Source organism: Motacilla alba, chromosome 1 (assembly GCF_015832195.1).
Source record: "Motacilla alba alba isolate MOTALB_02 chromosome 1, Motacilla_alba_V1.0_pri, whole genome shotgun sequence".
Classification (NCBI taxonomy): domain Eukaryota; kingdom Metazoa; phylum Chordata; class Aves; order Passeriformes; family Motacillidae; genus Motacilla; species Motacilla alba.
In genome coordinates, this window is record NC_052016.1 from 85,400,650 (window position 1) to 85,424,431 (window position 23,782).

General features: G+C 45.1%; 1 protein-coding gene and 1 long non-coding RNA gene across 2 annotated transcripts in view; both read left to right on the plus strand.

The window, feature by feature from the left end:
- The first annotated feature begins 15,607 nt into the window (after positions 1-15,607).
- CLYBL (citramalyl-CoA lyase) overlaps positions 15,608-23,782 on the plus strand; it is a 166,639-nt gene continuing 158,464 nt past the window's right edge. Inside the window, exon 1 of the mRNA XM_038129558.1 lies at positions 15,608-15,698. Within this exon, the coding sequence (XP_037985486.1) occupies positions 15,646-15,698 (53 nt within the window). The 5' untranslated portion in view covers positions 15,608-15,645. The remainder of the gene's footprint in view (positions 15,699-23,782) is intronic.
- LOC119698087 lies at positions 15,951-22,140 on the plus strand. The gene is made up of 4 exons (XR_005256058.1): positions 15,951-16,076; positions 16,603-16,797; positions 17,902-18,080; positions 18,837-22,140. It is a non-coding gene; the product is annotated as an uncharacterized LOC119698087 (long non-coding RNA).

A 23,782-nucleotide genomic window follows, 5' to 3' on the forward strand; every position in this document is an offset into this window, starting at 1 on the left:
GGTAACTTGTCATTATTAACCTCCCAAAAGTTGGCACATCAATGCTTCAGGAGGCATTCCCACAATTGCAGTGCTCCACATCCCTTCCCAGATGAACCACAGCACTTGTGCTATGCCTGTTGCCAGAAACAGCTCTGCTCAGATGTGGACAGGTTTGTTCTTGTGCCCCTCCCAACATGCAGTCACTAGGAAATGCTGATTTTAGGTAAATCTTCCTTACTTTGTGTTCAGAACAGGAAAAGGGTGAGTATGCTAAGTGTTTGCTCTTTACTACTGCAGTGAACTGTAGTGTGACTCTTTATTCAAATGTTTAAAACTATAAAATTGAATAGTCTTCATATCCCTGGTTTTGTGACCACCAACTGTATAGTCACTGCCTGAAATCACCAGTAGTTTTTACACAAATAGGGATACTTCATTTGAGAAACATGAATCAATTGTCTGTTATTGAAATTCAAATTCAAAAAAACATATTTTTGTGATATATTTACAATTGCTGTTTAAAAATCAGATTAATAGAAGTTAGATGAAACCACTGTGGTGTGTATGTGGGTTTGAAGCTGATGGCTGTATTTTCCTGGGGATTTTTCTACAGACTAGTTGACAATTCATGGCAGCTTCTCAAGTATTTTATTTCCAGCTTTAAAGGCAGTCTGTGAAATGTGTCACTATCTTCAGGAATGTGAACCTGCTGCATACACAGCAGTGAGCACAGAATCACAAAATGGTAAAATAGTCCAACATACTTTCCACCCACCCCGCGTTTGGTTGGGTTATTTTCGGGGAGGGGGCCGCGTTTTGGTTTTTTGGTTTTCTCCTCTTAATTGAGTGTTTGGTTAGCACAGTGTTTGGTTTAGTGTTTCTGCTCCAGGAATTGAGCAAGAACTTTAGTAAGCTTAGCTGGTGTGGGACACATATGTCCATGAGTTTTTGCCGTGAAGTTACAGGCCATCCTCTTTCTGTTTGGGCATCTTTACCAGTTTGGTAAGATGCCCAAACACGTTCATTTCTGGGCAGTTGTATCTCCAGCTCCAGCAGCCCATCACAGCTATGTATTTCCTTAAAGGAAGGGAGATTACTTGTGCAGAGATGTTCTTGTCCCAGATACACTGCTTCCTACAATTCACCTCTAATTTAATTTTTTTATTCTCAGTACCCTGCTGTTTCTCCTTATGTCAGCCACTAGTGATCTGTTTATTTCCGTATCTCCATAAATATGTGTTCCTCAACAGACTCATGAAATAATTCTCTTGTTACTTTAAAGAATTACTTCGGGTATATGTGCCTACACAAGTGTGTGACACTTCAGATTAAAGCACAAACCTTCAGGGACTACTGAGAGACTTAATTTATCAGTTGATTACTGTACAGCTGCCATCATGCACTATTTCTTCTTATGTGAAACATCTGGAACTTGCTGTTGATGAGATGAGAGTAGTTAACTCTTGTAAATCAGATAAGTCAGAAGATTACAAATGAAGCCTGTCGTGTTTGGGTGATGGCACATCCTTGCCACTTGCCAGGATTCCAGGACTTCCAATGAAAATGCAGTTGAAGTTCTCCCTTCCCTCAAGCTATTTGAGCATCGCCTGCCGGGCACAGCACACACACAAGTACAGGGTGCAGGAGCAGAGGCAAGGGCATGATGGGAAGGTTTGACCAAAGCAGTCTACTGGAGGGATTTAGCATTAGATCTTTAAATATGCATGATCCAAAGTTTCTGAAAGTTCACAGCCAAAAATCTTGGCAAAGAATAATAAAGTAATTAACCAAATAATTCACTGGTGAATATGCTAACATTGTGACTCCTGCATGTAGTATGGGCACGCTGCTAGCAAGGGCCCTTTAGAAATCACTACATTTGTAAAGCCTTGCTTTACAAGGATTAATTGTCCTTACTCAGAAACCTGTTCTGATAACTTCAAACAGTTTTTCTAAGTTCACAACAAAAGGCTGCTTCAGATAGGGACCCACAGGGTGTCCTGAGAGGCTGTCCAGCCTGGGCAGTGAGATGGGCAGAATGGCACATTCCAGCTTCTCAGTTCAATAATGCAAACATTTTCAAAGAATTCAGCACAACAGCTGTTTTGCTCATGCTGCTGCAAGACTCAAGACTTGATGTGGTTTGTGTGGATGGTTTGGTTGGGGTTTGGGGTTTTTTTCGGGGGTAGGGGGAGCAGGGTTGATTGCTCGAGGTTTTGCTCCAGGGGTATGTTGGGGTTTTTTTCAGCAATTAAGTCAAGTTCATCTCTCTTTTGGGGAAATTTGTTACTCCAGCTTTCTATGACTGTCTTTTGATTTATTTACAATTACACATTTGGTTGATGTGTGTGAAATCATTAAACTGACTTGGCTACATGATGTGAAGAAGGGAAATGAGGAAGTGAGAAGAAAAGTGGTGTCCCAGCAGGGCAGGCACATGCATAGTCTGGCCTGTGCTTGTCCTCTGCATTGCAGAAGGTGAGCAAACTTCTCATTCTCTGGAGGTTGGTAAAGGTAGGTGGGCTGTGTTCAGCTCCCACCTGTTGCATGCACCAGTAATTAGTTGCTCTGGGATATTACTGAAGAGGTCAGTAGGCTTTCAGCATGGCCCATCCTTCTTCTCTTTGTAGCCCAAGGATACAAGAAGCAGTAGGGTTGTGACATTTCTTCTCCAGCCTTGCCTAGGAGCTACAAAATGGAGCAGTCAGAAAATCAGATCTGTTTCCTACATTTTTCTGCAAGTTCTCACAAGGAGCCCTCTCCACTTTCCTGCTGGAAACTGCTCTTCTCTGCCCAATGGAGGAAGGCTAGCAAGACAGCTGAGAAGAAACTGATGTTCTGTTGCTCTATCTCCTTCTGCAGGCTGTAGTGACAGCAACAGAGCTAAATCATACGTGTTCTCCTGCTGCGTGATGTCAGATCAGGGCAGCCCCAAGGCAGGTGGAGGGCAAGGCAAAGGAGAAACAGCAGGTGGCCTTAAATTTGCTGTTTATCCCAGAAAGCTGGGTGATCGTAGTAACAGTGGATCAAAATTGGAGAGAGGCTTCCTTCCCTTCAAGAAGGACAATATCCATACCCAGGGGGCAGAGTCCAAACAAAGAATTGACTGATGTACCAGGAAAATGATGGCTTATTAAACTAATTTCTGTCCATCTTTTACCTGTTTCAAGTGGGGGTTTTTGCTGGAAGAGACGTCTTAGATCCAGAACTGAATTTCTGAATAGACCAAGACTAGCAGACAAATGTAGGCAGGTTAAGAATGTCACTAGATCCCCAGAGATTTTCTTGACCAATAGATTATGTTAAGGTTACTGCGTCTATCCTTCTGACCCTTGAAACAGCTTTACCAACAGGTTTGTGAAGGCCCGTTGCTGCACAGAATGGGACAGAACTTGGAATCTCGGTTTTGTTACACGGGACGCTGTATTCTGTCCCAGCCATCTCTGACACTTCAGAGAATTGCTGGCAAAATAACCTGACCAAGCCACCTACCATGTACTTCGATGCAGAAATACACTTCACATTGCTCCAAGTGCACAATTTCATGAAAAAATGCTAAGTTCTTGGGCTGCAAATAGATGACAGCGAGGACAAATACTCCCTCTTGCAGTTTCACTCAACTTTGAATCTCACAGCTTGAGCAAACACAGATAAAGCTGCAGCACTGCTAGTTAATATACGGTATCTAGCAGAAATCCATCTAAGTCAGGGCTTGTCACACCAGAAGAAGTTCATGGAAGAACAAATAAATATGCTCTTAAAAGGTTTATAGGAAGCAATAATAAGAGCTGTATTTACCACAGGTAAGTTTCAAAAGAAAATCTGGGCTGTCTGGAGTGAAAGGGAAAAGGAGAGGGCAGACTTGCCCAGACGCAGCGCAAGCAAGAGGGTCCAGTTTGGTATGGACATGTTCCAGCCCTTCACATTTACTTGTGTGGATGCAAGCATTTCTTTCTCTTTTACTTTTTAGCACAGCTTCAATAGAGTAGTGAAGGCATAGGAAGAAGCAGCTATTTGCTTCTGTGTCTTGCCAGCAGGGGCAACATCCACAGCTGGAGTAAAAGAGATTGGATAGGGCTAACAAATTAGATAGGGCCAACAAATTAGAGAGCAATAATTATTAAACAAATAATTATTACCCACTGCTTTCATTATAACTTTGGGCCATTTATTCCATCATCTTACTGCCTGCCTTGGGAGCTCAACAAAATGGTCGGGTGTTCGTTGGGGTTTTTTTCCTCCTCTCCATTAGCTGCTGTTCATTGTCACAGGAACTCATGTCAAAATTTCAGTTACAACCTGCAGGTTCGTCGTAGCAATCAACACCCGGTGGTCTTTGGGAAGCAGCATGGAAAGCTGTGGTGGACGATCACAGATTGCTGTCAGCAAATCGGTAACATTACAAATCAAATATCTAAACTTTGGCATTTCTGAGGGGCCAGGTTTAATCCTGGCAATGAACACTGACAAGATTTTCATACTTGGAAAAGACTGAATTCATACTATGGTTACCAAGTGCAGCAGTCTCATTTTCAACTATTCTGTTAAAAACTGAACAACTGAAGGCTACTTCTAAATATCCCAATGCCGCAGTGGTTAATGAGGCCAGCCGTCGTTATCTGGGAGATACACAGGCGGCTGTCATAGTAGCTGTCACTCACAGCAGCATTAAGTATAAACCAAGGCATTAAAATAACAAACAGGAGAGGAAAGCTGGGCTGCAGAAGGATTATGCCGGGTCCTGTCCGTGCTGAAAACACCACATGACCTTCTTCCCAAAATGGCAGGCAATCACTTGGTTGCGTGGCAGTGAGTGATCCCCTGGTGAAACTCTGGAAGGCAGCCTCTTCTCAAAATTATTCCTGCTAGAGATTTTTCTTGTCTGCTTAGACCATGGATTTCTCTTGGAAGTTTATTTCACTATTTCTGAAGACAATCTTTTTTTGAAGACACTGTGCTTCCACCATGCATGACAATGACTTTCTGTTTGGTGTGTGGTCTACATCTAGCCAAAATTATTTGTCATTTTTACTTTCAGTTTAACTTAGGTTTAATTGTCTTGATTTAAGCCTCTTGCGCTAACACTAAGCTGCTTTTGTTTTTACTTTGGATCCAATAATTTTAATGTTTCCTCCATATGGCAGTGAGTTTTTGAAGGAAAAAACAAGGTTTGAGATGAAGTTATTTGAATGGGATTGAAATTTGGAAAGTGAAACTAAAAATATAGATAAGATATACCAAGTTAATGTGACATAAATGTAGGGAATTCCTGTGTGATACAGACATATTAAAACATTGACAAAAATTTTCACTTCTTTTGTATCTATAGTGGATGCCTTATGCCTTCAGCAGCTGGGTAAGTAGCACAGCTACTCCTTTGGGGTGAATGCCAGAGAATAACAGTTATAAAATACATTTCAGTGATTCTAAACAATGAATTACAACTTCTTGTCAAAAGTATTTTTGTCGAGGATAACTGGCCTGTGGGCTTATCTCTGAGTGTGGTATGTTTTGTTAGCCAAGTTCCTTTATAGTCACTTGGACCATTAGCACAGGGAGGAATACGGGTGTGTCGACCCAGTTTTTTAGTCCAATAGGTATATTGGTAAATATTCCCCCTTTGAGAATATTTAAACATTTGTTAAATTGGTAAAACTAATATTGTTTCACCAGAATCTGAATTTGGGTCCTCGTCCAGTTATGGCTGTGCCCTGCGAGGGCAGGCTGGAGGGGCTTTGCTCCCAAACATGCTAAGTGAGAGAATACATTCCAGTTAGATCTGCAGGCTGAAACATTTCTGTGACCACCCTGAGCTCATTTCATTTCAAGCACCCTTGGGTAGCCAAGAGCTCCTACTTAAACCAGCTGATTTCAACTAAACACCTTGGGGAGCAATCATATGATCCCTTCTCTCAAGCCACCCACCAGGCCCTGCAGGTCACAGTAGGCCATTTATGACCACAACTGGAGCAAATCTACCTGAACAGTCTCTGTAACGTTTTGCTAAAAGCACAACTCTCTTTTTCCCTAAAAAAAATGTGTGAGATACAGGAAGTGGCATGTTTCTGCATCTACTTGCACTCCTTTACTTGCATTTAAGTCTCAGGTTGCTCTCCAAGTTTTAGGTCTGGGCTCTAAGGTGGGAATTTTTTCAGTCCTGACTGGTCTAAAGGTAGCCCAAGTTGTCAGAGGATGTATTTTGTGCCATGTGATAGCCATATGGCAATATCTCTAATGATGGATGATTCTACTCTACTTGATGGCAGAAAATATTTGTGTCATTAAAATCGTGGTGACAACTACTTGTCACACCATGTCAGTCACAAAACTGGAATCAATTTAAACAGAGATTAAATGGAAAATGTATTTCCAAGGTACTCCTGCAATGTCAGTCACTGTGAGGCTGCTGAGATGCAGGAGATCCATGCTCCTGATGGGCATGATAAATGTGGATGACAAAGTCAGCAGATACTTCAGTTCAGGATCTGGGACCAGCACTAATTTACATCTGCCTTATCCACGTGGAGAGCTACAGAGAGCTCCCAGCTTGATCCTGCTGTGGCATGTGGCATGGAGCACTGGCACGAGTCAGCGGGGGAGCTACCTGGCAACTTTACCCAATGAAATGGACACAAAACCCTACAATTTGAACCCATGCAAAGGGGAAGGGCAAATTTAGTCGTTACACTTCTAGCTGAGACAGAACATGGAAGGCAAGGTGCTTGTGTAAATTTGAAAGGGATTCCAGGTTTTCTCAGTGGCCTGAGCCCTCCTGAACACCTGTAAGGATCCTGAAGGAGTTCTGCTTGAGGTCTGTGCTTGAGGAAAAAGTATAATAAATTGTCCCACTGTTCATGTGATGAAGAGTCCCTGCTTTTTGCTGGGATGCTCTGGTACCTGGCTTATTTGAGGAAAACAAAATAATTTCATTTGATGTTTTGCACATCGAAAACATTCACAAAATCTAATCACATTTGCCAAATCCTTTCTTTCTGTTTATAAAAATGAGGATATTACCTTATTGAAGTAGAGCGAAACACCAGCCTTTGGATGTTTAATGGTCTTTGGAAAACAATTTTATTTTGAGATCCACTGCTTTCTGACATGACAGAAAGCAGCAGCATTGAAATGATGTTTCAGACTCTATAAACAGAATAACATATTCCAAATATGCACTGTATTCAGAACATGTATTCTTACCTTCTTGGTCTCAGCAAATTTACTGGCTGAGAAAATCTTACTGAAAATCAGTGAAAGCTCTGTTTCCTAGTTTTCTTTTTTTCTGCTTTTTTTACCTTTTGGCATTAAAGGACAATGTACTATGTATAATCTTCTACATAAGAACTTCAGAAATGTTTAAAAATTATGCAAAGTCAGTCCAAGTGGTAGGTAGAATGGCTAGTTTCAAGTTCTCTATTGTGGGAACCCAGGACATCCCCCTGGATGGCCAGAGCCGCTGGCAGGGGGCTCTGAGACCCTGGCATGCAGCCAAAGACACACGTGGGGTTTTGATCTTAGCCTGTGGAGCAAGTTACTAACTCTGTATGAAGAACTACAAGCCACACACACAAGTTAGGTATTGTAGTAGAAGTAACCACGAAGTGAAAGGAAGGATTTTTGAGTGCTGTACTGGGGGGTTTTAAGCCTTGTACACAGGGGTCCAAGTTTTGTACATGGGGGTCAGGAGATCTAAGATGGAGGGATTTGGGTGTGCCCTGTCCTCCTTCTTTCTCCTTCCTAGCCTCCATGTCTTTGGTGATGTTGGCACTCACAGATTGGTTTAGAGTAGAAAGCCACCATTCAATATGGATAGTAGGCATTGGGGAAAAAGTATAAACGTGTAATACGTAATATATGATATAAAAGATGGCACCAGCCCCCTGGGAGGGCAGTGTGCCTTTGTCTGACCTGCTGAACGGGCCACAGCAGCTCAGGGAGAAGAATCTTTTAGATAACCAACAATAAACAACCTTGAGAACAGACAACAGAAGACTACTGAGTCTTTCTTTGAAGGCACGGGTTGGAAGAGGGACTTTTCCATCTTTCGGGGTCACCCCAATCCGGGGGTGAAACCCCCCACTCTATGACTTCTTTAAATGTTTTTTTTCAACTTTCTGTCTTTTCCTCTAATGGAGCATAATCTCTGACGCCAGCAGCAGCCAAATCTAAATGGCTAGTATCACAGGGCTAAGTTATAAAACACTTTTTAACTAAGGAGAAGGAAAGGCTAAGTTGTACAAACCTTTAGTTTAGAATTAGATAGAAATTGAACATTCCTTAAATGTTGCCTCATGGAGAGCTGTGCAGGTAAATCAAGTCAGCTTTTTTCTACCTATTTTCTCCTCCAGTTTCCCAGAGCTGATTTCCCAGTTCTTTGGCCAGAAGGGCTCTTTAGCAGATGCACTGAAAGGCTGCCATAGGTCCTTCTTTTCCTTTATTTTGATTTACATGATGCTTTTTAGGATATGCGGGTCCCAGTCCCTGTGATGCCTTGTGAAGGCTGACCTGGAACAGAGACTAGATGGAGCTAAAGAATAAAGTAGGTATTTAGTAGGAGGCCTCAATGGACACACCTTGGGCAGCACAAGAGCCCACTCAGGGCTACACCCAAGATGAACCCAAAATGGTCACCAAATGGATGACCAGTCATGGGGTCTCACATTTTTATAAGTTTTGGACAGTTAGCATATTTGAGTTATTGTCCAATTACAGCTTTAGCTCATGAAGTCCCATCCTTCTTGTTTTTCTCTCTTCATTCTGCTGTTGTTTATGCTCTTGGGCCTGAGATCTGGATCAGCTGTACTTGGGTCCCCAGCTAGAGAAGGAATTGTTTTGTCTACCTGCTCTGTGAAGAGAGCTTACTATCCCCTAATATAAAGCTCAGAAGTACACACTAAAGCAGCACAGAATCTGAAAAATATAAAAGCTAAAACCTGCGGCATCACCTGCTGCAGGACCCTGGGCTCGAGCATTCATGGCCTCAAGTGCCACAGTCATCCCTGCTCGCAAGTCGTGCTTGCTGCCAAAGCGACGTCTTGCGCTGCCTGCATTTGCTGTGCCCTTCTGCTTGGGGTTTCATAACCTTCTTACAAACCACAGCATCACATGCCCAGGGGCTGTGCAGATGTAGGAAGTGGACCTGAAAACTAACAGAGACGATCAGCTGGCGGATAGTCCGCGGAACAGAAATCTCCAGCGCAGTCACGCTCACAGGAGTTTAATCTGCTTGATATGAAAGTTGTCTGAACCTCCATTCAGAAATATCGAGACTCTTCTGCTAAGTACAATAGGGACCTGGACTAGCGGCAACAGGACTAAAACATAAAAATAAACAAAACCACAGCTAAAACTGTGATTAGAAAAAATTTTTTAATATGACTCACAGTGTAACTGAAATTTAGTATAAACATGTTCCACCTTCTGCCAAAAAAATGACTCTGTTCTACTTACCTGGTAAATATCATGATTTCTGTGCCCAAATTTTTTCTTTGCATGTTGGCAACTGAAATTTTATTTCGCCTCCTAGTTTGCTTGAAAATGAGTGCCAAGCAGAGTTCAGCTCTCCCTTACACAGAGTGAGTTTTAGAGACAGCACTCCACATACAGATACATAAACAAACAAGCCCGAGGGTCTCTGCCTTTTAGACACACCCATTTCCCTCCCCCTTCAGCCAGTAAACAGCTTCTGGCTGCAGATTTGATCCTTTATGGAAGAGATTTTTAAGATGCTGGCTGATCTGTCCAGCACCCTGGTAATCCTCAAATCATCTGCTCCCCATGCTCACGAGGAGATGTCACCGAAAAGGCTTGTTGACAACCTTCTGCTGCATTAAGGACAAGTCTGTAAAACTGCCACTGTCTTACTCAGTTCAACTTCACCACACGGTTGCATAAAACTTTGTCTTCTGGCAATTTCACCAGGACTGATGACAGAAGAAGATGGTATGGAAAAAATAATTTTGGTTTCCAGTTCATTTTGGCTTACATTAGATTGCCACTGATCTCTATAACAGTTTGTGAACTTATTTAATTTTGTTTTTAATTACAAGTTATTTATTGGAAGTCTGAACATCCTTTCCATGCGCATTCTCATACAATGAATTTTAAACATCCAAATACCATATTTTATATTTGTATGAAGCTAAAATATTTTAATTAGATTTATGTCATTTATTCAGTTTTTACTGTTTCAAATTACAGTGATTAATTCTCAGGTCTTAACAACAGCTTGTATGGCAAAAAGTCAGTAATTTAGTGATAAAATAAAAACTGTGATATTATAAGTATGAATCCTTCAATCAAATTTTGCATTGAGTAATAAGTACTAATCTCAGCTAAACTGTTTTGTTACACATACAGCATACTCTGATCCCAAACAACTCCTTAATCCACTATTTTGATAATAGCCTATGGATTAAGGGATCTATACTGTATACTGACACAATGTATTGAGTTCAGGTTCTATAGATGAACATTTCTCTGATCTATTTTAATGGCACACAAGCCATCATAGCATTATGGTGTCAACAAGCCTGCAGATTATCTCCTGGCTTTCAAAGCATCCTGCAGGAAAGCGAGTTTAATGAATCTCCAGAAAGGTGAAAACATTATCAAATCTATAGGGAGACAGGACTTTGAAATAAAAATGATCATATAATAACCAACAAGCATTTTTATATAATCAACTGTAAGATACACAGAATGTTTGGAGTTTTGAAATCCGTCAAAATAACAATATTAAGAAGGACAGTCTGCTTTCTTGGCCACTCCTTCTCTACATGTGCATCATAATTTTCTCCTGGCATCCTCATTTCCTCTCACAATTTGCCAGTATTTCATGTAGGAAACCCATCATGACGCACTTCACTCTTTTTTTAATTAACTCGCTCCAAATAGCCGCGTGGTCTGTTGTATTCCTGCTTCTGAACTACAGCATCACCGCCTCGCTTTAAGTCAAGCCACTGTGCCTGAGCAGAGGCTCTCCAGCACCAGTGCAAAGGAGAGGAGTGTCCCCACCACCCACCTCACCTGGAAACGTCACCATGTGCTTGAGGTCCTTTCCCCCAAGCTCTGCCTGTAGTCAGGGAAAGGACACACTCCTGCTATAGGAGTTGCTGTTGCCTGCTCATTTGAAACCCAGTGCAGAAACCACACCTCTTTTTGTAACAGATCACCTGCTCCCACCTGGAGAACTGGCAAGCACATCTCTCCAAAGTCTCTTCCAAACTCTTGTTTTCCAGTTGTGTCCCCTGTGTCCCCCCTCCCCCCACTTCTAATATTTCCCAGCCAGTGTACAGAGCACATGGGGTGTGTTCTGCTTCCCAGCATGAAAATATTTTGACTTTTCTGATTTCCAGTGATTCCATGGAGCTACTTTTCAATAATCTCCTCCCAAAATTGCATGGTACATAACAGCATCTGAATTGTATGGCAACAAATTCACTGTAATGTCCTCCTGACGCCTGGAAACAGGAATTCTTCATATCTCTTATCAAGCATTTTCTTCAATTTATGGCTGGACCAGTTCTCCTAGTTTATACTCTCCACAGCTTCACCTCAGCTACTGGCCCTTTGTTTTTTCCAGATGTTTCTGTCTTTTTGGACTTTTTCTGTCTGTTGATGATGTTTACCAGTATTCCCAGCTTACTGGGAAAGGGAAGAGTTGGATTTCAAAGGTGGAGAACCAGACTTGGACAAGCAACCTCTAGAGAACATCCCAGGTAAGCAGGGGTATTTACCTTTCCTGAGATGTGGAGAGGATCCGAGAGCATAAAGCTGTGGATTTCCCCTGGTTCAGTAGGATGATGGTAGCAGCGGCTCTCTGCCCTTCCCAAGTGGAGGAAGCAGCTGCCTGAGTGGTGCTTCTGAGGCAGATGAGAAAGGGAAGATTTGGGCCCTTCAAGACCACAGGGAAAGCTTTTCCTGACAAAATGATCCTGTCTCAATATACCAGGGCTATTCAATCCACTTTCACCAAAATCCACCTTCCATCACTCTAAATGCCCCAGATGATGTACTCCACATGGATTTATAGTGGATTAAAACACTCTGCTCTGCTGGGATACAACACACACTGCAATTCTGTTGAACATAATGGTGCAATGAATAGATGCTGGACAATTAATTTTTCATCGTGAAAATGCTGGCTTATTTTTAGTTGTATGATAACACAGTTTTGGGGGAGGTTCCCAAAACTTTTTGGTGCTGGAAAGCACATTCCTCCTTTGGCTCTCATCCCACGGGAGGAGATGTGTAACATGAGGGAGTGCTGTGAGCTGTCTGGTGGCACAGGAGGCACGGCAGGACAAAGCTCCCTGGGTGATCAGTGGCCTCCAAGCCAGGAGGCAGCAAACACTTGGGCAGGTAGGAGTTCAGGCCCAAAGCAGCAGAGTCACCACAGGAGCACTGTAACACTGCTGGCCAGCAAAAACGAGTGCCTGTCAGAGAGAGGCACAGGAGCCTCAGCCAGATTGGTGCCAACAGCTATTTGTTTCCCATTCTTGCACAACGAGCTGAGGAGGACATCCTTTTGTGTTCACACAAACACAAAGAGGAAGGCACAACATGCCTTGGCTGTTATGATGCTCATTTCTCTCTTGAAAATCAAAGTAAATGAGTGTCAAGAGGACGCTGACATGCAATAGCTTCAGGCAGCAGCACGGCTCTTTTTTTCTACTAAGATGCCAATAAAAAATCTCTTTTTATCATCATGGTTTATTAATAGTTCTACAGTACTGCAGTAGTACACTGCTTCTTTTTCCCTTTCTCATTCAAAAATACTTGGTTTTGTCACTATCAGACCATTAAGAGATCATCATAGGATTAGAAAATGCTTGTAGAACAAGGACCACCACATATCCTGCCAAAATATTTGGTTTGCTCTTTTGTAGCAACCTCATTCGTTCAACATCTCAGAAGATACTATACCAAGATTACAAATAGGGTGTTTGAAATCCAGCAATTTTAAAAAATACTGTACATTAAATGTATACTGTGTTTGGTGTGATGCTTTATTGAAATATGAGAAGAAAAACTGGTAGGTAGTTGTCCTTTTTTAGAATATTTTTCCTAATCCATTAGAGTTGCTAAATGATTTTCACCAGCGCAGTCCATGAGTCATTAGACCTTCATAATTTATTATCTGAGAAATTGCAGGATCCCTCTCTTTGATTAATGTGTGTGCAGTTATCTCACGTTGAGCTGCAACATTTGTGCACATGAGATTCTGCAAGGAGACACAAAACCCAATAGCACCCAGAGAAGTATCATAATTCTGATGAACAGAATTAATCCCAAGTTAGCTCAGCAATCCTTTTCTGCACACATTCTTCACGCACACACGTCTCCAGGGGTCTTAGCCCCAACCATACTGCTGCTATAGGACTCACATCCTCAGAAGTACCTCACACCTAACTCTTGAGGATGCCAGTGAGCGTTAGGCTCATAAATACCTTCTGAGCATCCTGGAAAATGTTACATTGGCTTAATCCAATTAAGTGAAAACTTAGCATCTTTAAAAGGCTTCCCATTTAAAAAGGAGAGACAGATGCAGTATTTTTCCCAGAATACAGAAGGGAAAAGATGGTAATGAGATTTAATTAATGTCCCTGTGCTCCCATGATCATTTACAAGTCAAAGGGATGCAACAGGCCAGGATACTCCGGGTTTGCCAGCACCGGATGCAAAACCCTTGTTCAGCTGCTAATGCTGAAGAAAGGTTATTTGGACTCCTGACAAAACCTGAAAGCTGCTCATGTCAGCACAGTGTCCTGCCTCCCCCTGATGTCACACTAAATGCTGTTCCTGCAAGGAAGATTCTTCTCCTGTCTCTGGTGACCAGGGACAGGACTCCACGGAAAGGCATGATGTTGTGTCAGCGGAGGTTTAGGTTGGGTATTAGAAAGAGGTTCTGCCCCCAGAGGGTGGTTGGGCCCTGGAACAGGGAAGTGGTCACAGCACCAGCCTGACACAGCTCAAGAAGCATTTGGACAATGCTCTCAAACATATGGTGTGACTCTTGGGATGCCCTGTGCAGGGCCAGGAGTTGGACTTTAATGATCCTTGTGGATCACTTCCAACTCAGGATATTCTATGGTTCCATGATACACATTTCAGGGGTTCTGCCTGGTCTGGCTGTTCCCCTGCTCACATCCTCTCCAGGCTGCTGCTCTGCTCAGCTCTGCTCAGCTCTGCTCTGCTCTCTCTTCGGGGAGCCGTAGAGAAACAACAGCCAAGAGGTGTCACACAAGAGGGTCTCTCAGGTGTCACACATCTCTTTTTTTTTCCCCTCTGCAGGCCATCCTCATCAGTGAAGTGGGGAAGGAGAGCATTTTGTACACCTGGGAGTCTTGGAACTGGAAGGGGAAAAGGCAAGAGAGGTGCCAGGAAGGAAATCTGTCCCTACAGAAATAACAGAGGGGCAAGGAGACAAGTCCAAGGTTCTCCTCCACCATGTTGTGCAATATCATCCTTCATGAGGAAGTTCCCAAAGATTGGTAGGAGGAAAGAGCAAAGGGAAGGAGGCAGCAGTGACAGGAGGGAGAAGGAACATTCTCTGCCACACTCAGTTCGCTGGGCCTGTGCTGAGAAGGGTTAACGCTGTCATGCTGCTGGTGATAAGGAAACGTTTGTTATCTCAGTGTGTCAGATTCAAGTGGTATCACCCACGACTTGCACGCAAGATTACATAGGGGAGGGAAGCTGAGTGCAGGTCACGCTCACGGTTCAGCACAGCTCTGCAAAACAGCATCTTTTATTTTTGCTAGGAGGGGAAACTCAGGCTTTGCTGGCAATACATCACAGTACAGTGACGCTAAGCCACACTGGAAAATTTCCACACAGCTCTCTGACAAAGAAAAGCCAACTGTGTATCAGGAAAAGAACAAAGTTAAACGGCAAAACTCAGTGACCCTAGGAAAGGAAAAAGCCCTTCCACGAAGACCTGCAATGAACCTATGTGGATGTAAATCTGGGTTTTCCAAGGAATGGGGGCACTGGTTTGGGGTGCTTCATTATCCATCTCCTGTTTTTATGAAAGCTGCTGCAATTGAGTGTGTTGGGGGTCTCTCTGTCGTGGCCAGGGCAACGTGTTCAGCAGCTGTGGAAGGGCAGGAAGGAGAGATGACAGGACAGAGAGGTGGCATGATCCAAGTCTGTGTCCTCTGGAAATGGAGCTGAAATATCTACAGTATTAGAGGAGCTTGCTGGGATTATGCTTTGTGGTTCTGGCACATTCCAGCATCATGGCAAAGAAAATTCTATTACATGCTCAGTCTAAGTTTGGACTGACGGAAAATAGAATCAGAATCCCTATTTCCTTTTCCAGACCCATTTCTTCTCAAGTTTGTTTCTTTCCTACCCCGCCCACTGCTACTTCCTATGTTATCTTCCGTCTTGTCTCTTTATCCTCTGCGCGAACGAACAGTTCCCACTCACGGCAGTCACTCGCGCCCTGGCAGGAGCGGAGCAGGAGCATCCCGGCCACGCCGGGCTGCGGAGCCTGGAGGCGCTGGAGCAGCGGGACACCCGGGAGCGCGCCTCCGCCGTGACGTCACAGCCCAGCGCGCGGCGCGGGCGTGCCGCGGGGCGCCGCCGCGGCCAATGGGAGCGCGGGGCGTGTCCCGGCGCAGCCAATGGGAGCGCGGGGCGTGTGGCGGCGGCGCGATGGCGGCGGGGCTGTGCTGGCGGGCCGGGCTGCGCGCGGGGAGGCGGAGACTGTGAGTGACGGCCGCGCGCGGGCGGGGCGGGGCTGGGACCCCCGGCGCCGCCTCCCCTCCCCCTCCCCTCCCCTGCCCGCCGGAGCCGCGCCCGGGGCTCCCCCGGGCCCCCCTCCCTCTGCCGGGCTCTCCCGGGCCCCCCTCCCTCTGCCGGGCTCCCCGGGCCCCCCTCGCCGGGCCGGGGCTGCCCCGGGCCCCCCTCGCCGGGCCGGGGCCGGCCGGGCCCCCTCCCTCTGCCGGGCTCCCCCGGGCCCCCCTCGCCGGGCCGGGGCTCCCCCGGGTCCCCCTCGCTCTGCCGGGGCCGGCCGGGCCCGGGGCGGCGGGGCTGCGCTCAGGCACGGGCAGCGTGGGAATGGCAGTCGGCTTCCTGCTCTCGTGGTCGGTGTCCCTGCCCACGGCAGGAGAGTTGCAATGAGGGGGTTTTTTAGGTCCCTTCCGACCCAGACTATGCCGCGGTTGCTCCGTTACCGGAGCGTGGCCCTTGCCCGGTCGTCCGCTTGGGTGCAGCTCCTGCCTGCAGGGTGACCTTGGGTCTTTCCCGTCCGTGCGCCCAGCCCTGGACGGAGCGGGCTCCTCAGGGCCCCCGGGCCCCATTCCCCGCGGGGGGAGCCGCGGGCCGGGCGGGCTGGATCCCGTTGGCTTTCCCGCTGTTTTAAGAGCATCCCGTGTCGCCCGCTCCATCGATGGCCCGGCGTAAGTGGTGATGTGGGCAGAAGCGGGGCTGTCAGAGGCCCCCCGGCATCACTCATCCTTGGGATATCCTGGGGCCCTGGGAGGCCCCCGGGAGCCCGGGGGTGCGGAGTGCCCGTGCTCCTGTGGGGGCAGTGCCTGGGTGAGGGAAGGATGTGTAGGCAACATATGTCCATTTGGCAAGGGCCCGAAATCAGCAGGTGCTTTCCCACAGGTGGGTGAATAGCTGTCAGGAATAGCGGGGATTTCGGCAGGATGCTGGGAAAAGCTCTACTTTAAATAGAGGATCGCCCTACACGTCCGTGTTGCAGGATCAGGCTCCGAGTGACAAGTGCCACGGAAGACAAAGGCTCCGCTGCACCTTCCTCCTGGAGAAGTGCAGGTTTCATGCCCAGCTTTCTGCCTGCAGGTGTGTGCCTGCCTGTTCCCGGTGGGCAGAGAGTGACTTCTGCCAGAGGGAGCGACTGATGGGTCTGTGCTCATTTAAGGCAGGTTTTCAACAGCACTGCTAGAAGGAGAACACATTTTTTTTTTTTAGTATTGATATTAAGAAGGCAATCAAGTGTTAATTCATTTTAATATCAATATTTAAAGCTTTAAATTCTCACATTCTCTGCTGAGACCATGGCTCTGTAAATATTTTATAGCTGAGTGACAAAAGCCTATGAGGTCTGTAAAACTGTAACGTAGATGTTGCTGTGAACATGCAATATTGATGCTGGTGTTCTTGGGGAGCCTCAGGGACAGCTGGAGTGCTTTGTGCTGTGCTAGAGGCGCACTGAAGAGCCCAGTAAGTCCATGTCAGTCATTCCTGCCCAGAGTAATGTCCTGCCTAGCACCCAGGGTCATTTTTCCAGCCTACCTCCTCCAGGACACTTTTACAGCCAGTTTCTGGGGAAGATGCATGCATGTACCTGCCTTTTTTTCCCCCCTTGTTTTCACCCCCTTTCCCCCATAGCAGTGCAGAATCATAAAAGCTATGCCTTGCTATTTCTGGTCATGAAGAATTTTGAATATTCTTACTGTGGGGGAAGAGGAATCTACACAGTGTGAGGGCAGGGGTGATGACATCTGTGTGTGCACAGCACCTGTTCGGGGCTGGGAGAGGAGGCTGCCTGCATGCCCGTGGTGAGGCTGCTCTTCCAGCTGTAGCTCAGAAGGGCCTTCCTTGGCTGGTGCTGCCATGGGTTGGGACATGGCTGCCAGGCACCACAACACCCTTGCATGACTCCCAGAAGATGTGATGGCCGCCCTGTGGTGGGATTTGACTGCTCCTTGTCATCAGTGCTGCTGTGGAGCCCAAGGGGACACTGGGCAGGTAGAGACTACAGAATTTTGGGCATCCAAGCAGCCAGAGACCAGAGCAGGATGAGGCATGAGGAGTCCTTGCTCACTTTTGAGCTAGGCAGCCATGGGGCTGTGTGCGCTGGGAAGAGAAAATACAGGGATGACTTCAAATGTCAGCAATCGATGAACACGTTGATTTGGTTTAATTAGCTCTTGTGTCCCACAGAGTCTCTGCCATGCTGTTGAGCCAGGACCCTAATTACAGCAGGTACCTGCGATGTGGTGTGGCTGCCTTTCCAGCTGCTGCCCTCCTCTCTTCCTGTGCATGCTGCTGCCCCTGTGAGGCTGGGGGGTGCAGTCCTGCCCGGAAAAGGTGGACCAAGTATTTGTGTTACTATCAGGCAGGTATCCAGAGCTGGTTTTTCTTATTTGCCATGTTCCAGAGCCTCTCTGGGGCTCTCTCTGCCTGCGAAAGATTTTGAATTGGAAAAAGTTTTTTAAAAAGTTTAAAAACCCCTTCATCCAGCTGTTTTTAGCAGCTGTTTTTGCTGTTGTTCTCTCTTTGCTTGGTGATGATGCTGTAAGAGAAGAGCATTGCACGTGTAAGCACGGTCACCTGTTTGCCCTCAGCAAGCCAAGCGCACGTCGGCCTCATCCACGTACGAGAGGGTTTTATTACATGTGTTCATTCACATGGCATGTGCCAGGCAGATCCATACCCACGTGTCTGCACTAAATCAGTCAAAGGCAGCATCCACATCTCAGTGGAACGCTGCAGAGTGTGGAATATGCAGTGTGGGCACGTAGAGCCTGTTGTGCCAAAGGTGCGGACACCGGCATGCCTGCTAGGAACAAAGGAGCCTGACGAGTACTAACCCTGTATCAGATCTTCTTCAGAGACTGTGCCTATGTCATTTAAAATTTCTAGCACTGGGAGTTTCTTTTCTCATCATCAATTGCCATCTTCCCTCCCAGGAGTCCACCACTCCTGTGTCTTGTGTTTCAGGCTCCAAGTCTGTGTCTGCTTGGTAAATTAGTGAAGATGTTGTTTTTCATGTATTGGACACTGGAGGGTGCTAATGCAATGGGAGCTGAAATTGCTCTGGCAAATTAAAGGGTTCTCTTTTGTTAGTTGTGAAATAGTTTTATTCTTTGTTGCAGGGTTTAAATGGAAAGACATGAATTGTGGTCCTTACCAGAAGCTGATCCTGTTCAGCGTGTGCAGAGCTGTGACCAAGAATATCAATAAAGTGTTATGTCTGTGAGGGATTTCTTTCCTTAACCTCAATCAAAAAAAAAAAAAATATCACTCATTTTATGTTCTACACATTTTTAAGTGTGTCTTTCAAGATTATGGCCTCGGGGTGAAAATTATTTGAAAGTGTGACTTTCTAGTGATAAAAACACTTTACCTGGCAGAATTGTTGAGCCACATGTGAAGAGTCTGCTTTTCTACAAGGTCATTTTGGTTCACCACAATGAATATTGTTGTGTTCCTAGTGAGGTGAGAACTCGACAGCAGCTCACATTGGGGAGGGCACCCATTGAGGACACCCTGAGCACCACTAATCAAGTCCCTGGCACTGCAGTCCCGTCTCTGGTGGTGGACCTGATGGAGCCTCAGTCTGCCTTGCAGCCAGCACGGCTGGGCTGTGTGTGAGGGCATTCCATCACAGGGAATGTGTGTAGGATGGGGCTTTCCATCAGCCATCACTGCTAGGCCAGGTGAAGCCCATTACAAAACTGAGCCTTAGCTCTGGTATTTCAAATTCACTCAAACATTTTTGTCAGGTTAAAGCTGCATTGAGAGGTCTTAGAGAGAAGGAGGCATTACCTGTTCACTCTGCTCCAGCTTTCTGCTCAACCTTGCCTCTGCTCTCCTTTGCCCTTGGCAGGAAGACACGGGGCCAATATAAGGTCCCTGTTGTGCACTCTGGCAACTCCACAGTTGGCATGAAGGACTGTGAAAGTACTGCCTGAGCCAGTTTTCATCCTGGCAGGAGCAGAGGTATGATAATGGATAATTAATGCTAATGAGAAGCGGGGTGCAAAGCTGAGCGTGTCCAGCTAATCACCGCTGGCACCTCAACTGGTCTGCTAAAACCTGTGCTGTTCTGGACAGTCCTGTGTGGTCCTGTACCAGCCTTTGCAAACTCATTACCCACATGAAAGCCAGTATTTGTAAAATGTGTGAGCAAACAGAACTGGGTACAAATACATATTCCTTAGAAGCCTTTCTTGTTTGATATGCATGGCAAATGAGTTACTCCTCTGTCTCACGCCTTTTGCAAATGAATTGGGCTGTCCTGACCTGGAAAATATTGTTATCTTGCTGTGTAATATCAGTCAGGTTTTATTCTCTCCCAGGTGATGAGGTTTGCTTACATATGGTGCATTTTTTATTTCTTTTAAAAATACTCAGTTTTTTTCTGAATTCCTCTTTGAACTGAAGATGTGTATGAGCACTGGAGAAAGAGCCTGTGAATAAGGAAACCAGAATCTCCTGATACCAGTAGGGGCCTGCTGTTCATCTTGCAACCAGAAGCATGGACAATTTCACAGCAGAGTCACTGGGGTGTTTATCAGAAGCAGCAGAAACGTACCCAGTTAAAAGTTTACACTTCTTTTGCCAAGAGTTTTAGGAGCTTACCAGACTAGGGTTATAAGGGGATGTGAGCAGAAAAGCTTTTTAAAATCATTGTAATAAGTAGTGGTACTGAAGACACTCTGCTTGAGAATAGTCTAAGCACACAGATGAAGTCTAAGCAGACAGAAGGAGATCTGGTTGACAGTGTTGGTCTGGTTTAGCAGCTTTCAGAGAAGACTGCTTCTTCCATCGCAGCTCCATGCTTCCGAGCAGAGAGCCAGGGTGTGCATCCTGGTGTTGTTTCCAGAATCAGTGTGCTAACTGTGGTGCCAAAAGGATTTGAATTTGTGCATTTTATGTAGATGGTGTCCTAACTTGGAGTGGGGGACCTTTCTCCAGGAGACAAGGTTAATGGACCTTCCACCAAACCTGTGTGTGTGATTGCATTGAGTTTAAACACTGCCTGTGTTTAAAGATGCCATCCACTGGCTGTGGGATGGCATCTTGAGGTCCAGTGCCATCTCTGCTCGGGGACCCTGCATGGGACAGGAGGGTGTGTCTTCCCTTGGGGGGTGCTCAGTGCCTTCCCTCATTGAGCTTGCACACACTGGTGCAGTATTTCTTGGCTACTCAAAAAGGCTGGGTGAGTGGGATCCCTGGAGTTTTCATACCTGTTGGGGAGATTGGGCTGTACTTGAAGTCTCTTGTCTTAAGAACCATTCTGGCAGGTAAAAGCCCCTTGATGCTAAGAGCTTTGTAAAATTTCTGCCGATGAAACCCCATGTATCTCCTCCTGTCCTCTGCTCATCATGTGAGTTTCTGGTGGTGGTTTTTCATGGACCCCTTTCCTACACCCCCCGAGTTCTGAACTTCCTTGTTTGGAAAGGAGAAACACTCAATTTGCCTTATTTTGTCAGCTAAGCTGTGCACGAAGGTGTTTCTCCAGCTACTGCCCTTTTATGCTCTTCCCTCTTCCACCCCACAAGGCTGAGGAGCACAGCGGGTCTGCAGAACTTCGACTGCGAGTGGGTCTGGAGGTCAGCTTGTGGTTACTTAGCCCCAGGATGTTGAACAAGTCTCCTTCGTATATTTTCCCTTATTTTCTGGTCAGACCTATATTTACTTCTCAGGTCTCCCTGTGCCCTCTAAATCTCCCAGCATCACTGGTGTAAATAGGATTTGCCTGTTCCTGTGAAATGGGCATCTCTGTGGCTGCTTGCCCTGCCTTCTCTAGCTCTTTGTGGGACAGGGCTGTCCAGTTGTCATCGTCTGCATGCCCAAACCAGCCTTCTCCTCTGCCTTTTTAATTAAAAAATGGTTGGCATCGGGGGCTCTGCAGCAATGAAAGGGGAACGATGAAACTTTGAAGAATTTGGGGCATAAAGTTGATCTCTAAATTTTAATGTACTCATTGCACTTAAGCAGTTGATACATTTTATTATTGAGCATTCAGGTGACCTAATTTCCCTTAGTACTGTACATTTAGCTTTATACATCTGCACCTAATTTGTAAAAAAGGACTTAATGAGAAACTTCAAACAGTTTAAATGTCAATTACAAAGAAAGCGAGGTTTTAAAGTTCCAGTAATCTGTCCATATTGGTCATCGAAACATGATCCCAGGTGGACGTTAATTCAAGACAGATGGCATTCCAAAGGCACAATTACAAAGAGCTTATATATTTTCAACACTAACAAGCTGTCACGCTATGTTGTAGCTACACTTCCACTACTGTATAAGCACAATTGCTGCTTTATCTGCTGTGGACTTGGTAATAAAGGGGTTTGATTCCCCACTCTTGATATTGTCAGTGGGATTTTTGTGGGGGTGAACCGGAGAGCGGGGTTAGTTAGTGTGAATATCTTTCATCCGCCCAGCCTGTTGTGTCGGGGGGTGGGTGGGGGGGGGTGTTTGTTTCTATGGTTTTTGTTAAGTTGGTGAAATGCTATTCAAGGAGAGGAGAGGAAATGTTGGATATGGGCATAACAAGACTAGTTCATCACAGCTATATTTCTATTTCCTGGCAACATTAATTAACTTCAGCCTTATCAGCTGCTGGTCAATAGCTATGATGATTTGTTAAAACCCCCAACATCCTGGATGTTTTCAGTTAAAAAGTCATCGGAAAGCCTTTGGAGTAATGCACATGTTACTTGGAAAACTGAAGTCCAAGGGATTAATAGTGGCTTGACTTGCAGCGGTGTAAATGGGCAGCAGCTTGGCTGCAGCCAGGCAGGAGTGCTACCCTGGGAAGAAGGCAGCTGGAAATATTTTCAGATTTCTGAAAATATTCCTAGGCCTAACGGCAGAGGTGGAGGAGCAAGGTCAAGGATGAAGCAAGGTCAAAGCGGGGTTTCCATTAGACTGAAGCATCAACATGTGGAGTAGTTGATCTAGTAGTAGATGCCCCTAGCCATGGCAGGGGGTTGGACTAGCTGACTTTTAAAGGTCCCTTCCAGCTCAAACTATTCTATGCTGTAGATGGCAAGGTTTATTGTTGAAGGACAATGGTATCTAGTTGGTAGTTGAGGTGGGCAGTGATCCGTGTAACTGAATGATGAAAGTTAATTTGGCATAATTTCCAGACTTTTTGTTTGTTTCTTGAAACCAGGTCACTAAAAAGCAAGACTAGCATGTCTATGACTAGACGGTGTTTTTATAGGCTTTAAAAAATCTGTGCTGTTAGCAGCAAGATTAATAATGCTCCCCAGGAAGGTTTTTAAGCTCCTATGGGCACGAGTGTCCTCTAAGAGGTGCTGAGAATTAAGAGCTTAAATATTTCTGCTCGTTTATCTACCTTTCATTGGTAGGTGGAGAAGAAAGCAGGAAGGCTAAGATGTTCATCCTCGGAAGGCAGGAATTAAATGGTAAGGTTACACTCCTTAATTTTTGTTTTTCATTAATGAATGTTATAAATGCATTTTTTTTAAGAGAACCTTACCTAGCTTCCATTTTTGAAGGAGCTGTAGGTGCTATTTGAAATATGCAGCTCACCAACAAGTGAATTGGACTCTTGAGCCACACTTGAAACAAAATATCAATTTTACCTGCAGTTTTACTAGGTTTCCTGGTTTATGCAGTGGCACTTGAATGGCCTCTAGTAATTGTTTTTAGCAGGAAAAAAATTCTAACAAAAATGAAAAACACAACTCAAAGCTCATTAGCACTGTATTTGGCATGCCATGAATCATTAAATCTTTATATAAACGCAGAAGTAATTTGTAACAAACAAAATCCTTTCTTTTTTTGGAAAGGCTTTCTTTTGATTTTTTGTTCATACTGCTTAGGTGCAGTATGTTTTCCAAACACTGGATATTATTACCAGAATAAGAGCAGAACCAATCAATGCTTTAATTAAATATTATCTATAATCCTTGGGTGTCAGATATACTTAGTTGTGATAAGTGAAAAATATTAGGTGCATAAAAAAAAGACTAATGAATACCTAGATAGGGTCTTTTTAACCTAATTTTTTTTTAACCTAAATATGATGCTATCATGTGTTGCTGTCAAGTGGTTT